Raw genomic sequence first — 13,860 nt, 5'->3', positions numbered from 1 at the left:
AACATCTCATCCACAGGGCAACACCTCCAAAATTGCAGCACACCCCCGGCACTGCATCGAAAGTGTCAGTATAAAATGTGAGATTTAAAGTTCCAATTTGGGTCTCGAATCCATAACTTTCAGACTCAGAGGTAAGAGTGCTACCACTGAGCCAGGCTCACACAGAAGGCGTCATCTTGTAATCTCAGAGTCCTGTTTTCTGAAACAGCGGATAAGAGATGGACAGGTTAGGCCAAAGAAATCCTTCGAAATTTCTCTCCTCCCCTCTAGCGGAGGAGTCCTAGTGAATGTTATGCCCACCTCACTGTAGTAGCGCAGGCGAGATTGAGATTTCAGCAGTTGCAAGGATGACACCTGGGACGAGTGCTTGGTGCAGACAGTTTATTGTATGCTGGAACATTGCACTTCACTGAGAGATTAAATATAATTATAATATTAATCCTTGCATTTGATATAGCGCCTTATCATGTCTTCTCGGCGTCTCAAAGTGCCTCACAGAATATACTGTAAAGTGAATTGACTGTATTTTGTGGGCGAAACGTGGCAGCTAGTTACACACAGCAGTGTCCCACAAACAGTCGTGGATTAAGTGACCAATCTGTTATTTTTTTGAAGGAATTATTACCCCCAGAAAAGCAATCCGCCAATTGACTGACAACCAGGTTCCTACTTACTGCAAGGTAAACACAGGCTTGTGGAGTAAGGAAACTTGCTCAACATTTCGCCCTGCCGGGAATAAAACCCAGGTCTTTCTTGATCTGATTTACTTTACTGTGAGGAGACAATAAGCAGAGACTCATCAATCCCCCACATAGAGTCAGCAAGGACCATTCATGCACATTATGTGCACTTTCAGAGTGATACAGCAGAGGCCTGGGAACAGGATGCCCACTCCTTGGACAGAGGTGCCATGTGCTGTGGAGAGATTCAATTGGGGAAAATTGTTATACTTTCAGCAAAATACAGTAATCCAAAACTATTGAGCAACTCACCTCTGATCTGAAAATAAAAAAACTGCAATCTAATAGTAGTAATGAACTCGTCAAAGCTTGCACTGCTGAGGGATATTTTTGTAGACGAAGGTGATTTCATTCTTTCCTTTTATTTGTTCACTCTAGATTTCTTAAAATAACAGTATTGATGCAAGTCTTTCATATAGTAAACTACATTTAATCATTGTACTTGTAACTCTTTGCAGGCTAGTTGAAGAGATATGACCTTTGTGAATATTTGTGGCATGTTTGTTCTACTTTATAAAGGTCATTCCTTAACCATTTTTTCCACTGTATCCTTTATTAGTGAGCAACTAAGCAGATCTGAAGAATGGCTGGAGCTTTGTTTCCGAATCCTTTGTCCCAGTGAATCAGAGTTCAATATTTCCAAAACAGACTGGTTACCAAGCACACTGGGGAGTTTTATAAAGGGAAAACACAGATATTCAGGGAATTAAACTTTTTTTGATGCAGTGTTAATATTAAGAATACGAGCATGTGATAGCACAGAAATGGTCCATTCAGCCAATCAGGTCTGCGCTGTTGTTTTTCTCTTAATTTGCCTTAACTTAGTGAGTATAATATGCCACAGGGGCAACAATGCTTGTTGGTTCTGTTTCATACATTATATTTTAAATACTATATCATTTATAGTATAAAGGCATCACTAATAATTGGTCTCAATGCCCAAGGTTAGGAAAGGGACAGTCAGCTTGGGCTCCCATTGCTGATAACTGGAAAGTGCGTGTGTGTGGATGGCAGATGTAATTAGATCTGGCTTGACTGATATGTTCTCAACAGTCAAATTCCCTGTCAACATTCACTGTCGAGGCTCACACTGCATTCAATTTGAAGTGGTAGCAGAAGGCTACTACAGCCTAGGATCCAGATCCTTGCAAAAAACGGTGCCTACAGAAGGGAGTTCAGGAGAAATTTTGCAAAACAAAAATTCCAGATCTGCAGGAGACTCGAGGAGAGAAGGAATGTTTGCCCTCAGTATGACAAAGAGGGGAAAGAATTTCTAGAGGAGCTGATAACAGAGACTGGGGTAAATGATCCAGATGTGTTCCAAACGAGTTGCTGTTTGATGTGGTGTGTATTGTGACTGCTGAAATTGGGGTTATGACTCAACGAGTTCAATAGTTCAGAATTGTTCTCACTTCGTGTTTGGTTGGAGATATTAGCATGGATTTACATTCAAGCTAATCCACAAACATTATTTGATTCAGTGATACCTATGCACAACCAAAACCATGCATGCAAAACTTTACTGGACACTGGCTAAGTGAATGTAGGACTATTTGCTGCAATAGCACTGCAATAGAACAAAACCTGGACTGTAGACCATGAAAAACGATAAAGGATTTCAAAGAAAGCCCTTGTTTGCTTAAGGTAGTGCATTCACCCAAATCTGACAATTTGCATAATTGGTTAATGTTTTGAGTGAAACAGACAGCACATTAACTGCAATGCATAGTTGCGAAACCCAATTGTGTAAAGTATTAGCGACTTATTTGTCCAATTTTTGGTGAAAACTGGACTTTGTTAAAACATCGCTGACATTGCATCACCTTAGATCATAAAAAGAAATTGTGCATTTCCATTTATTCCCATCCTCACATCTTTTCTTGTCTTCTTCCATGCTGTGATTATCTATAGTTCTATCCATTCCTTAAGACGTTGCTTCATTTTAAAGATTGGTGCTACAAGAAAGAGCAAGTGGTGGGCCCCATGCATGTCAGTGTTTCAGGTGGCCATTCATTATGTGTAGTTCTAGGCATTGTCAAGAGGATCATAGGTTAGTCTGGCTAGTCTTCACTCCCTATTACCAACATGCTTTGATCAAGAATCTAGGTTGATTTTTTTCATTCTTTAGACCAGTGACACCGAGCACAAATGTGTTGCAGTGCCCCAATACAAATCACCCAGAACTCCCACACAATGTCATTGTTTCAGTGCCATACATTACAGTAGAATTAGAGTTTCACCCACAACTATACAGTCAATTCACTTTACAGCATATTCTGTGAAGCGCTTTGAGACTTCTGGAAGACGTGAAAAGCGCTATATCAAATGCAAGGATTATTATTATGGAGTAGATAGCTATAATAATAATATAATAATCCTTGCATTTGATATAGCGCTTTTCACGTCGGGAGGACGTCCCAAAGCGCTTCACAGAACACACTGTAAAGTGAATTGACTGTATGTATTTGTGGGCGAACGCGGCAGCCAATTGCGCACAGCAATGTCCCACAAACAGTCGTAGATTGAAAATGACCAATTTATTATTGTTTTTGGTTTTGGAGGGATTATTATTAGGCTCTGTGTGGAGTAAGGAAACTTGCCCAAGGTTTCACCCTGATCTGTCGGGAATTGAACTCAGGTCTCTCACTTGCAAAGCGAGTGCTCTAACCACTGAGCTACAGGACTCCACGATCATATAGTATGATTTGAGCATGGGTTTGATATAATTGAATACATAGTCCCCTACTATGCTGAAGTTTCTATAATGCTGGCACTAAAACCTTTCTGGACATCTGTAATTTGTTGTTGTAATCGGAAGTCAACTCAATAATAATAATAGTAAAAATAATAATCCTTGCATTTGATATAGCGCTTTTCACGTCTTCTAGACATCTCAAAGTGCTTCACAGAATATGCTGTAAAGTGAATTGACTGCATATTTGTGAGCGAAACGCAGCAGCCAATTGCGCACAGCAGTGTCCCACAAACAGTCGTGGATTGAACATGAACAATTTATTTGTTCATTTATTGACAATGATAATTGACAATGGGACCTACAATGTGTTTAAAAAGAACACTTAACAAAGGATTGAAATCTAATTTGAGGGATTCGGAAAAGGATTTGTAAATTTGTAAACCAAACTCCACTTGGACACTGATTTCTCCTGGGAACTTGCTTTGGCACCAAAGGATTCAGGAAAGTTGGAAATGAATGCTGGTGTCTGAGCTCCATGCGGTCAGTTTTACACAGATTTGAGTACATGCTGGATTCAGTATTTTGGTGTCCATTTATCAATAGTGTAAATTTCACCTCAATGGCTCTCTCTTGAAATATTCTTTTTAAATATGCTTGAGGACTCATTGAGAATTTGGAGTAAGACAAGAGGGTACATCTTATGATCACGAAGATCAGAATGTATTTTGGATTCAAAGCGAATCAAGTCTGTTTCATAAACACAAATTAAGTAGTTTTACTATCCTCCTTTGGGGGAGGTATGCAGGGTCACTTTGGAGCTGAACTGGCTCCAAGGTGACATGTTTGGCAATGGAATATCAGAATCGAGCCAGCCCTCTGTTGCGGTCTCGGTAGTCCAGTTCCTGAACTATCCCATGTGGCTCATCAGCAGGACTTAGAAGGGCAAACTGGTCACCGGGGGCAGGGATCCTTCACTGCAGGCCAAAGCCCTAATGGGTAGGGCGGTCTTAGCTGAACAAGTAGTGGGACATTTGCCAGACAGTAATATGAATGGCAAGCTATGCAGAGTTTTTTTTAGTTTTAGCTGGTTTGACTCCAGCAGTATCCCAACGCACACACTGAATACTCAAACCTCGGCACTTGCCAACCGGTGCCTATTAATTTCCGGAATTAGGTAAACAGGACACATCTCTTCAAGGAGAGAGAGCGCATTCCATTCTAAAAAATACAGTCAAACCTGTCTTCAACAACCTCTCAGGAGAATGGGCCAAAGTGCCCTCTATATAAGGGTGGCCTTTGAGTAAGGGTTTGATGGTGTGAGATCTGGGCTGTCCCAGCTGTTTGTTGATAGGGAATGGTCGTTGAATGAAGGTGGTTCCTTGAACGAGTTTGACTGTATCTTGGGAATTTCCATCTGTTGATGGGATGCATGGAGTTCTCAGTCTGGGTTAGACACTTTTAAGCATGGCGATGAGTCAGACACCTTGCTGACAAAAAAATAAACTGGATGCAATCTGCCTAAACAGTATTTTGCACAAATTCAACATCACTTCCTTGCTCTGTAATCAGTGCTGCTCTGCGTTCAATGCTGCTCCATATGCAGCTTGTAATTCTGATTGCCAGTTTTTGGTCTTGTCTATTTGCTCTCCTACCTATCTATTCTTACTCCTAATTCTCCATGGTCTACTATTCAATTAAGAATATTACCATACAGGATTTGTTTTTGCTCTTGTGAAAATGTTTTACAGTAGAACCCTATGATGCATCCCAAAATTTATTTACCCAAAACACCAACTTTGCATTTATTTATATTTATATATGTATATATAAACCACATTTTAAAATATATATTTATATAAAAACTCAAATGCAACCACCAGCTCTAATGGTGCTTCAAATTTCTGGTTAGCACAGGAAGTAATGTTGGGGTTACTCTACCCAGGAGGTTGACAGTGTTATCTTCCCCTCACTGGCTGGTGTTTTGTTGTGCCAGTAAAGCTGACTGATTTCCTGGAGCAAGTGCCATAAATGGTCATCATATTATAACAGATCTCTGCTTTACATAGCATTTCTCTACATTGATTTTGATCTGCCACTACCTGCTTACTCCACTATCCTGTCTATGGCTGGAGTTACTACGACTGTTGTCATGTGAAAAATGTGATTCTACATTTGTGCACTTATTATTCAAAGGTTTTTTTATTATTGGCTCCTTTTTCTTTCAGAAAAAAAAGAGAACCAGGGAGTTATCGCAGCTGTTTCAGTCGTATTCCCCATATGGTCACAAGGTAAGATGGCGGCAATGTACAGTATATTGTATATATTAGACCGTACAGAAGAAAGGGTTTCCAGTCTGTTCTGTTGTTGTTGTTGTAAGGATTTACATGATCATAATGCAAGTTTTGCCTAGCTTGGGCATCAGTTGGGCATAGTAATCCATATGCATTTTACGGAAGCTAAAGCCATGAAAGATTTGCAAAATAATCCAGTGATAACTGCTCTTCTTGTGTGCTGTGCTGGCCATAGTAGTGCATCAAAATGCTGGTAGGTGCATTTTTTTATATAAATATACAAATATTATATATTTATAAATATATACATGTATACATTTAGTTTTTTTTATAAATATAATATGCTGAGAGCTAGCCAGTCCATGCCAGAAACAACAGCGAACTGACAATGGCCATTTTCTGTTCAGTCTCAGCAAGAACCAATTTATACTTAGCAACTTAACCTCCAAAGCACTGTACCGCTGTGACATTTTTCATATTCACTTACCAGCCATTTTCCAACTGATCTTACAAAGTCCAAGTATGTAGTGCCACATTTTGGACAATGTTATGCTGTCGGCTTACATTCACTGAGAATGGAGTTGACACTTACAGCTGGCAGAAAGAAGAGACTTAAATTCCATCAGTCTGCCCCAGATCCCAGAGGCTGAAATAACAGTCTGCCAACCTATTGAGTCACCCAATCCTGACATTGTGATATTTCAAATCTCATGGCTCAGTTAGAATGTGTTGTTAACAGTGGGGTCTTTATATTAAAAAATATTTTGAGCCTGGAAGAAGTGGGCGGGAACAGTGGGAGCCATCCGAGTACAGAGAACAAAAACAGTCATTTTTTAAAAGTAACATTACCATCGAGAAAAATCAATGGAAAAATAAGCAAAATTGAGATCTTTCGACATGTGTGATGATTTTAATTTTAAAAAAATGCATCAAACATTGACGTTGTGGTAACCAAATCCAGTGTTACTGAGCTGGTTTTGTGGTCATGCTTGCATCAGGAAGAGCACTTCATTTCAACGGCTACAGTTGTTGAAGTGGCTAATGAGGTTAAGAGCATGCCCAGACCTGTCTTATTACATACTGCCTGGTTATTTGGGTCCTCAGTCATGCTGAAAAACTGGTGTTTGAAGGTCAACTGAGGTCCTGCAATTTGACACGTCAGGATCGCCAGTGGATTACCGAAACGCTGGTTACTGGAGAAAAGAGATCATGTGCTTCTTCGGTTCCTTCCACTGACTTGCCTCAGTGGCTGTTTCCATGAATTCTGTATTTAACTTCCTTTCACTTCAATACAGATCATTAACTCGGTGCCTGTTACCGTTCTTGAAGGTGGTTCTCTTGATTACTAAATGCCTTCAGGGCTTCAGTGCCAGGCGGGAATTCTCACTTGCGCACAATAAAATATAAAAGACTGAATGCTGTATATGAGAGAAAAAAGGGATTGCAAGCATCTCGACTGGGCCCAGTATTACTCCTGACGCCTGGGTTGTATTCTGAGGGTATCCAACAGATGACTTGCCATTGTGGGATAACCCAGAGAAAAGGGGACATCTGACTTTGATGCATCCGTGGCAAAGCCATGTTGCCACTTGACTTTGCAACTGACTTTGTTGTCTGATTTTCTTTGGTCAGCAGAAACCTTGCTTGAAAGTACCCAAACCAGAGTTCTATGCCTGACACCTATACGTGGAAACTCCCACATATTGGAATTGAATGCGCACTCTCCAAGGCTTGGGGACCCAGGAGTGTGCATTGGTGGTACTGCTGGCGTCTAACCAGCTAAAACGGCTCAGCTTGCTACTGAAAGCACTGACAAATTAAAAGCTTCCTGCTGCTGATCCAGCGAGGACCACCCTACCCATTCGGGATTTCACACAGAGTTAACGGGAGCCGAATGAGAAAAATCCCTGCCCCAGTGACTAGTCTGCCCCTCCAAGTCCCTCCTCGCCTAGAATGAGTATTTGCTTCTAGCCCACCACCACCACCACTTCCACATCACCCTCCCAAAGTGAGAATACAAAAAAATGGATCGAGTATGGTATGGCTTTTACTCGATGCATTTTACCATCCACTCTGCATTCTTGGTTGATATTACACCAGCCGGAGTACATGATTCCTATACAAATGCTAAGTGTCAAGTGCTAACAATTCATTCCATTCTGACATTTAAATCGTAATTTTCAAAAACCTTTCTAAAGTTCAAGCTTTTTGAGGAGAAATTAGTTTTTTTTCATTTGGATTTTCAATGTGCAAGTATTCCATTTATTATCTGAAATATCTCAAGCGATGTATTCAGGAACCAATTTTGCTTCCCAGTGTTTGATCTACGTAGACATTTGCTCCTTATGGTATAAAGTGAAATAAGATACAGTCCGCATCAAGGTGTCTCTAGGATTTTTCATGTATAAATTCAAGATCCTCATCCTCACCTACAAGGCCATTCACGGCCTTGCACCCTCCTACCTCTCCGACCTACTATCCCCTATGTACCTGCCCGTACCCTCCGTTCCTCTGGCTCCGGTCTGCTCCACATCCCCCGCCCCAACCGCCCTACCATCAGTGGCCGGGCTTTCAGCCTCTCAGCCCCTAGGCTCTGGAACTCCATCCCCCAATGCCTTCGCCTTGCTTCCTCCCTTTCCTCCTTCAAGGCCGGTCTCAAGACCTTTCTCTTCAATCGTGCCTTCAGCTCCCCTCTCGACTCTCTACCCCCTCCTCGCTCCCTCCCTTCCCTCCCCTCACCCTGACCATTTCCCTCCTGCTTGGATCACGATCCAACTGTCCAGCGCCTTGGGACGTCCTCCCGACGTGAAAGGCGCTCTATAAATGCAATCTTCTTGCTGTTGTTGTTGTAAATGGTTCGCTATGACTCACACCAAATTGTACTGGCACGACTAATGGTCAAAAGTTAGCTCAATGTAAAATATACTTCTCGCACTTAAAATTTAAGGTGCTGGGAGTTATGAGGCTTGGTTTCAAGTGTGAGAAGTAAATTTTACTTTGTGTTAACTTTTGACAATTAAATGTTTAGGACTACTTAGTTGGATGTAACCCTAAGAATGTTACACCCTTTTTATATTACCCATTCAGCATCTGGAAATGTGGTGTGAAGGAGAAGGCAGCCCTCTATTTCAGTACTTTTGGGATGTTAACTTACATTGTAAAAACCTCAGTCTGGCAGAAATCTGGCTATCTGCTGTTCTTGAGCACTCGATCCGCCATAAATCACTGATCCAAATTTAAATTGAGTCTCGCCAAATCTGATGCTGGCAATATTAGCTGCTGTACATTGCTTTATTCCTCCTGACATGGGCTGGATACAAACCAGTAATGTAACAGCAGTACTGGACTCACCATGGGTGTCGCAAAGAAAGCAATGCAAGAGTGGTATAGCAAAGGGACTTCTATTTGGACAAAAGGCTAATCTCAGAACAAATGACTGAACAATGTGAAATTTGAGCATACATTTCACAATCATGAAACACAAGCCATTTTATATTATTGTATACAACATAAATATTTCCTGGGGTGAGCTGTTTTCAGAAAGAGTTGGGGAGCTAGATTGCTCTGACCACTAAATATCGAGACTTTGCTTCTCTATGTTTATAATAGGAGGCTCAATAGTAGATTGGAGGGGCATGATTCAACATGAATCGTATCAAAGAAAATCATTCAGTGAGTGGAGCCTTTATTAAACAGCAGTAATAATAATAGTTAGATAATAATCATCAGCCACTTCTGCACAGATCAGCTTGCCAATTCCTATAAATTGCGGGACTGAACATTATTTTGAACTTTATGTAATAATAATAATCTTTTCATTTAGTATAGTGCCTTTCACGTCTGGAGAAAGCACTTCACCGGATATACAAACAATTTGTGCAGAGTTCCACAAACAAGTGAATGACTGTTTTTTTATTTTGGGGGGATTGTTGTTTGGGAGTATTCAGCATACCCTAATACAAACAAAATATCATTTACATACTCATGAATTTCTAATTTGTAGGCTTGTGTGTTTCAGGAGCAAGTTGGTAGACACTGCAATTGCAGAGTTGTAATCAAGAGCGGTTATAAACTTCAAGCAAACCTTATTGTTCCAAGTTTAATATTAAAAGCAAATTAGCTTTAGATTCTAATTCATACCAATCTGAAGCCCATTTTTCTTCTGGTTCATGAAACCTTCACAGGATAGTTGAACACCAACATATAAGTGAAAACAGTGGATGTCACAAGCTTGACTTTTAGCACCCAGCTGGTGTCTTTAAAGTATAGGGGGTAATCCAAAGAGCAATGGAATCCCCCCTTCCCAAGGTAATTTTAGGTGCACAGTGGAATAACACTCTCAGTATAGAATTGAAAATAAATAGGATACGAACATCGGGCCTTGAGGTTTAACTTTAGAAATTTAACTTTAGAAATAGGAATTTCCCTGATGTACCAGAAAGTATATATATGCTCCCCCGCCTCTCCACCCCCAGCAACATTCTCAATATTGCCCTTGAAGCCAGGTCGTGAATGTAACAGTCAGTGGCATGGGGGCTTTACTTTCAATTTTTTTTAACCACAAAGGTGCAATCCCACGTATCATAAATCAAATGATCTGCGATGTCAACGGTAAGAGTGCTTCCTCTGGAAGGTGGGGTGGGGGGAAGGGGAGGGTTAGAGGGCCTGGGTATTCATGTTAAATACTTTATGAATTTCTACACTTAAATTATGTTTTTTTATGGCAGTTTGTGTGACATTGCTGTGTGCAAATAGGCTCCGGCATTCACCCACAAAAACATACTACACAAAATCACTATATTTTACAGTGTAGCACTTTGAAATGTCTTCCTAACGTGAAAGGCACAAAACCAAATATAAGGATTTTTATTATTTATTGTTGTTGTTGCCAGAAATGGAGTGTAGTGTTTTGAGGTAAAAGGTATCCATAAGGCAGTAGTCAAATGTTACTCTCTGCTGTTAACAACAGAAAGGCTGCATTGCATGCTCAACCATTGTGCCATAATTTTACCCACAAAATATAGTCAATTCACTTTACAGTATATCCTGTGAAGTGCTTTGAAACATCTTGAAGACGTAATAAGGCACTATATCAAATGCAAGGATTATTGTTATTATAATAGTCAGGGAAGGGGAATTTCATCCCCGTGCCAGGCGATTAATTTTCAACTGGTTCGACCACACTTTGAATCAATATACCATATCACAATTTTTACCCCAATATAATAATAATGATCCATTTGATATAGCACCTTATCACGTCCTCGAGACGTCTCAAAACGCTTCAATATCGAAGTAATTTTAATGGAACAAAAGGAAGAAAGAATAAACAAATCAACATACATGTTGTGCTTACTACAGACTTAGCAGAGTCTGTTCAGACTCAGTACTTCTAAGTTGTTTAGGGATGTTTTCCCTGCATACAGCTGAAGCAATTATACCCTCGAGCTGCTTTTATCCTCTGCTTTTATTTTCATCTTCAGTTTGACTTGTGTAACCCATGGTGAGAGTCTGAAGCATCAGTCAAGCTTCAAATTAATCATGCAATAGGTCATGCAGTCTGGTGAGCTTCTACGCTCTAAATATGATGCAAGTTATGAATGTTTGTGGCTGTTTCTATATCTGGAGATTTTGCATGGTGTCTGCAGTACATATTTTTTTTCCAAGTTGAAAATTGAGTCTATTTTAATGGGACTAGAATATAATGTGGTCTCCACAGGAATTCTCAGCCAGGCTGCTGGGAGACAAAGAGCTTCTGTGGCTGGGAGAGATGGAAGGACGAATCAGCAATGTGGCATTATCCATCTTGGCTCTGTGTGAATTGATCTTGGGAATGGATTGGTAAAGTCCTGAAGTACATATCTACCATTTACTCTGACCAGCAAAAAAAGATTACCTGTAGAGTGGGAATTAAGGACATTGATTTTGGCGGTGGGTGGGGGAGTGGCAGTGTTTCAATTTACTTCAAGGCTGTTTGTGGGCACATTGCTGCTCGCAAATTGGCTGCTGTACTCGCCTGAAAAATAAGCATAATCACTACATTTTGCAGTAAATTCTATGAAGAGCTTTGAAATGTCCTCCTAATGGCACTATACCAAATGCAAAGAATAGTATTATTTATTATTAATTCAAAAGGTTTTCAGAAATTTATACTGTATTAAAATTATAGCAAATTCCTATTTGTTGCTTTACGAATTTACATAAGCAGACTGTGCGCTTATGAACTAGAATGATGACCCTTTTGGGTAACATGCCTTTTCAAGTTGTGTGCCTTTTACAAGCTCCAACAGCACTTAATGATTAATACATTACCACTTGTCTCCAGCTACTCACTCAGTCTCTGTCAGAAGATTGAAGTACAGTATTACAATCTGGCACAGGCCAATTAAACTGAAAATGAGTTTACTAACAAACAAGAGTGATTACATCTCATAAATTAGAAATAAAGCATACAATAACACAAATAATTAGAAACCAGGAGGATTAAAAAGAATCTGAATGAATTTTACAAACGTCTAAAAGATTGAACAGAAATAAAATTCATGTAGGAAGTTGAAAGTCTGAGATGTCACAATGAACGACTATGATGAGTTCTGAGCTCAGAAGCGTGGACAGTCGATTGCAAAAAGAAAAATTCTAATTTGAAAGACCCTCATAGATCTGAGACAGTGTGTCCATGAACATCTACTGTGCACTGCATTCAGAAATGTCCTAAACCTTTGGCAAAATGAACTTTAGCTTTCTATAGTATTTGCAGTCTACCTTTGAAAATTTACTTAAAAATGAGATGTATATCCTGAACTTCATTTGACCAAGGTTGTAAACATTTCTTTCAGGAAATAATATCTTGAGATACAGTGTATAGTTTGGGACATGACATGTGCACGTGACTGCCAAGATGGTGGAAGGCAAACTGGATAGTCCTTGGTCTTTTTTCGTCTAGCAATTTTCTTACATTCATTGAGATTGCTTCCAAGCAGACCACGTATGCCTTGGCTACTGAAACTAGAGTCTTTGATCAGCTCTTCAACTGCACAAATACATCATAGTTATGACAGGAATAAGGGAACCAAAAGAAAATGACAATGAATTGTAATGTTTTAGAATGTGCAGAATGTACAACCTTCATTTCAATATTACAATTAAATCTTGCCCTGTCTTTACTGGCTAAAATGATTGTTGAAAAAAAATCACATTTAACTGACATAAAATCTTTGGTTCTGCATTGATCTGGTCTAAAATATGTGTTGCAGTGAAGTTTTAAATCACTTTTGAGTTTAAAAATAGAAAAATAAATCACCCTGAAAGTCAGAGGTTTAAAGGATTATAATTTCATAATGTATCAAATGGTTTGAGTGTTCAATAAGCACTGGAACAGCGAGAAAGCATTCTGCACCCTTGATATAACCCACCCCCCTGCAACTTGTAGATGAGAGGGGGGGATCTCTTAAAACGGAAAAGGTGAATCATATGGCTGTATAGATGTATAGTGTACTGACCTATCTGTAGTACATACACCTTCCAAAGGGTATTTTACCTGCCTGAATTGTTAAGTGTCAAATTCGTGTTGGTATAAATCAATCATATATTTGGGGATTGCTCATCAAATTGCATATTGTATTTTTCACCCCTAATTTCTAACTTGCAACACCACTGACCCCAATCACTGCTCCAGATTATGGTTTAGTAGACTGGGAGACAACAATTACCTTCACGAGAATGTGCTTCTTAGTGCCAAAGATGTTATAATTGGTCCTCCCTTGTATAATGTACCCCCAATGCAAAACCATATTGCACTCTGAAATGTATAACATAGAATTACATGCTTTTTGTTCTTGTTCTTTTGTTTGTGTTTTTTTTAAAACAAGCCACAGGTGATTGTTGTAGAAACAACAGTAATAGAAATAGTACTTCAATTCATGAAACTTCTAGCTAGCAATTACACTCTTGCCTCGATAGGCTTTCTATTGCTTCAGTTTCTACAGACTCTCAAGGGACCAAATATATTTTGCATTACCTTTAATTACAGAGAGTTGCTGCTGTTTGCAGCTACTTGTCTATAATTGCCTAAGAGACTACTGCTATTTTAGAACAAAGTTAAACACTCAGACCTATATTATTATTGCACAGTTGA

At 39.6% G+C, this 13,860-nt stretch overlaps 1 protein-coding gene across 1 annotated transcript in view; it reads left to right on the top strand.

The window, feature by feature from the left end:
- cdkal1 (CDK5 regulatory subunit associated protein 1-like 1) overlaps positions 1–13,860 on the top strand; it is a 472,504-nt gene that overhangs the window by 370,312 nt on the left and 88,332 nt on the right. The window contains exon 12 of the mRNA XM_042332426.1: positions 5,661–5,723. Within this exon, the coding sequence (XP_042188360.1) occupies positions 5,661–5,723 (63 nt within the window). The remainder of the gene's footprint in view (positions 1–5,660; positions 5,724–13,860) is intronic.

This window comes from Callorhinchus milii, unplaced genomic scaffold (assembly GCF_018977255.1).
Source record: "Callorhinchus milii isolate IMCB2004 unplaced genomic scaffold, IMCB_Cmil_1.0 Scaffold2, whole genome shotgun sequence".
Taxonomy (NCBI): Eukaryota; Metazoa; Chordata; class Chondrichthyes; order Chimaeriformes; family Callorhinchidae; genus Callorhinchus; species Callorhinchus milii.
This window is presented reverse-complemented; position numbering and strand designations above follow the sequence as displayed.